At 39.7% G+C, this 3,237-nt stretch overlaps 1 protein-coding gene across 2 annotated transcripts in view; it reads right to left on the reverse strand.

The window, feature by feature from the left end:
• FAM120A (family with sequence similarity 120A) overlaps window positions 1-2,596 on the reverse strand; it is a 47,711-nt gene extending 45,115 nt beyond the window's left edge. The window contains exon 1 of one of the 2 annotated variants that reach the window (XM_010016226.1): window positions 2,338-2,596. In XM_010016226.1, the coding sequence (XP_010014528.1) occupies window positions 2,338-2,404 (67 nt within the window). In that variant the 5' untranslated portion in view covers window positions 2,405-2,596. The remainder of the gene's footprint in view (window positions 1-2,337) is intronic. The other variant, XM_010016227.1, reaches the window with a different exon arrangement.
• Between the last annotated feature and the right edge of the window lie 641 nt (window positions 2,597-3,237).

Here is a 3,237-nt window from a genome sequence, read left to right on the forward strand (position 1 = left end):
TGCAGACCTCAAGCTGAATACTGGCACAGCTCTTGCGATAGCTTTGGCCTGCTCTAATCATAAACCATTAAACTAGCAGCTTAACTGCAATTGTTTCAGAATACATTCATTTCCTAAACAAAGTACGAGTGCAGGGAGTTATACTAATGTACCCAGAACAAAAGAATGGTATATCAGTCATATGCCTTCCTATGTAATCAAAACCATTGTGAGTTTCTTTATTCTACTTTTCAGGTTCAAAATAGTCCTAAAAAGGCCACAGGAGCAAGGGCAGAATAATCTGTGAAGCCAGACAACCCCTCAGGTATTAAAAAAGAAAATAATCTAAAAGTTTAGATCTGAATGAGCCACCAGGCTTCAAACATGGCACACAACACACGACTGTGTGTGCAGAATTATGTCAGTAGTATTTTAGTTTTAGGAAAAGTGAAGTTATTACACTCCTAAGATTGCAAAAGTTAAAAAATTAGGCCACTACAGTCAAAAAGCATCTGGCTGTGGTAAGCTCATATAATCATTGTTTACATCACCAAATATCCAGGTATCTCCCATTCTTACCTTAACTTCCATAAACTTTATTCTGCTTGCTGATACTGAATACACACACACAAGAATACACAAAACTAAACATGTAGCTGAACTGGGAATTGGGGTTCTTTAACCTTTGTAGTCATCTGGGGGGACAGGAGGGCCTGCAAAATCTCTCTCTGGTAATCAGGTGAAATAACCTCCAAGTTTCTTTCCCTTACAAGCAAGCTGAAAAGTATTTTGTCATGTCAGGTATCAAGAGAAAAAAATATTCAAGAGCTTCTTGCATAAAATTGCAGAACCTTCAGAAAATTGACCAGGATGCTTGTCACCTACCACTGAATATAGCCAAGTGATGGTCCTGCAGCTACAATTCTGTGGCAAGTTAAACTGATGTCACTCACGTGTACTTCACGTTAATTCCATAAAGCCTGTCTGCAACTGTGAAACTGCTTTTCAAGCAGCAATTCTTACTCATTGAATTGGCATGCAACTACTTATTTATAGACTCCAAAACAAAGCCTAGCAATGGTAGCCTGCCATGTAATTCACACCGACTTTGTGTTCTAAATCACAGCTTAGGCAGTCACCTGCTGCTCCTCCACACAGGCAGGTACCCACTCTGCCTGTTGAAAACCAAAAAGCAGCCTCAACCAGGCAAATACTTGTGGCTTTCTACTGTAGGATGCATTGGTTCTTCCCTTCTTAACATGGAAGGTACCTGCCCAGACTAGAAAAAATTCAACATTAAAGACTACCAAAATATTAGTATGCTAAAGCAATAATACACAGCCTCTCTCATTCACAACTTCCAAATGAGAAGTTTTATTCTTCTATTATGTACCCAACTAAAACACAAAGTTGGTGAGAAAATAAAAAGAAATTCTGGGTTTCTGAATCTGTGTGCTCAGTACAAGATCAAGAACATGGCTGCTCCATGCTCATTTACCCAAAAAGAAGTTAGAATGGTGTACTAACTAGATCTTATTCATTGGAGTCAGCTTTATTAGCAATTAATTCACTCTTTCATCTGACAGCTATTCTCTTCCACTGCTGTGGAAACAGTGTGTTAAAATTGTCCCATTTAGCGCAGAGATGTGAAAGTGAAGTCCTTCCTAGCTGTGCTCCTTTAAGATACCACACCATTTGGTATCAGAAGCAGGAGTGCTAAAAACTATCCTAACAAAATCGATGGAATGGTAAGATGCTGGTACCTGTGCTTTCAGAAATGTGGAGTTTCACTCAATTACATAGTATATATATACTATATATAATTATACATATAAACTTACAATACATATGCTTCTGGTGCAGCTGACGTGCTGTCATATTTGTCCAATATTAATTTCTGAGGGAAAAAAGCCCCTGCGATCCAAACCTCTCTACTCCATGTACATGTTTTTAGGTAGAAGACAAACCAGGACAGGAAAATGCTTAATGAGACTGGAAAGCATACTACTAAAAGTAGACCTCATATATAAGACCAAAACTAGTAGAACCACAATTGCCCTGATTCCCCCCACCCACTGAGAACATCTGGGCTAGGTAGAGCTTTGCAGAATTCTTACTTTCTACTCTTTGTTTCCAGACAGCCACAATTTGCATTGCTCACAAGTCTCTACAAATTCAGCATGTCTAGCCTCATAAACACGCATCCAGCCCACCTCATACAGGAGGAATGTCTGAAACAAATGGATGCCTTTCCCTAGGTGCTCTGTCCAGTTACACACACATATTTAAAACCAGTTAATAGAAACTGCAATCATTAGGCTGACTAGCAGCATCAAGAACTTTTATTACTTCACTTACCTAAAAGAGCAGCAAAAATAGGAAAGCGATTTGGATTCAGGTCCAGTTGCTTGGCAACTTCGTGCATTAGGTATTGGCTTGTTGTGAGACTTTTCCCATTCCGGCTCAGTTTTAGGGCATGGGCACTGAAATAGTAAGGGATGTTGCACAATGCATAATCGGAGTCATATGCAACCAAACCATGGAAACCTTTTTCTCTGCAGAAAGCAATTACTTCTTGATGATGATCCTCGATGCTCTGTGCAACCTATAGTGGAAGACACAGTAATTAGCTCCAGTGCTAAATGGCAGTTCTGATTTATCACATGTATTGCAATCTGTTGAGGCTTTCTGAAGCTCTATCTGTGCATTTCAAACACTCTCCGTGTATTTAAATTAAAAAAATCCAATGACACAGCAAATACAGACAGGATGTGAGGAGTGCTCAGAAACACAACAGTTCTGGAGGCCTGCACACTGAAGTGGCACTGCATGTTACCGAATTCCTCTGAAGTAAGTGTTTATTAACAGAAACACTCAAACTCCAGACATATTTATCACTGTACCAACATCTGTATTAACTCATGGGAAAGATCCTGAGGCTGTGGATACTTAGGCAGTTCAGCAAGCCAAGATGCCCCCTTAAAAAGGCATCATTTTTAAAGTTCTGCAGCCCTGTTCTAAAAGAAACAAACAGAACCCTCGATGAACAGAGGAAACTTTCCTGACCTTTCAAATGTCTACCTTGGTGCATTAAGCCAATTTTTTTCCTCTTTCCACTTTCAGCCTATTCTTTCATGCACAGCTGTCTCTCATGGTGCAAACTGCCTCAAGTTTATAGCCCAAACTTCACCTCTCCACTCCTGTTGCCTAGCAAAGCACATATTTTAGGCTATAGCAATCAGATGACTAGAACAGACA

This window comes from Nestor notabilis, unplaced genomic scaffold, assembly GCF_000696875.1.
Source record: "Nestor notabilis isolate BGI_N333 unplaced genomic scaffold, ASM69687v1 scaffold2606, whole genome shotgun sequence".
Lineage (NCBI taxonomy): Eukaryota > Metazoa > Chordata > Aves > Psittaciformes > Psittacidae > Nestor > Nestor notabilis.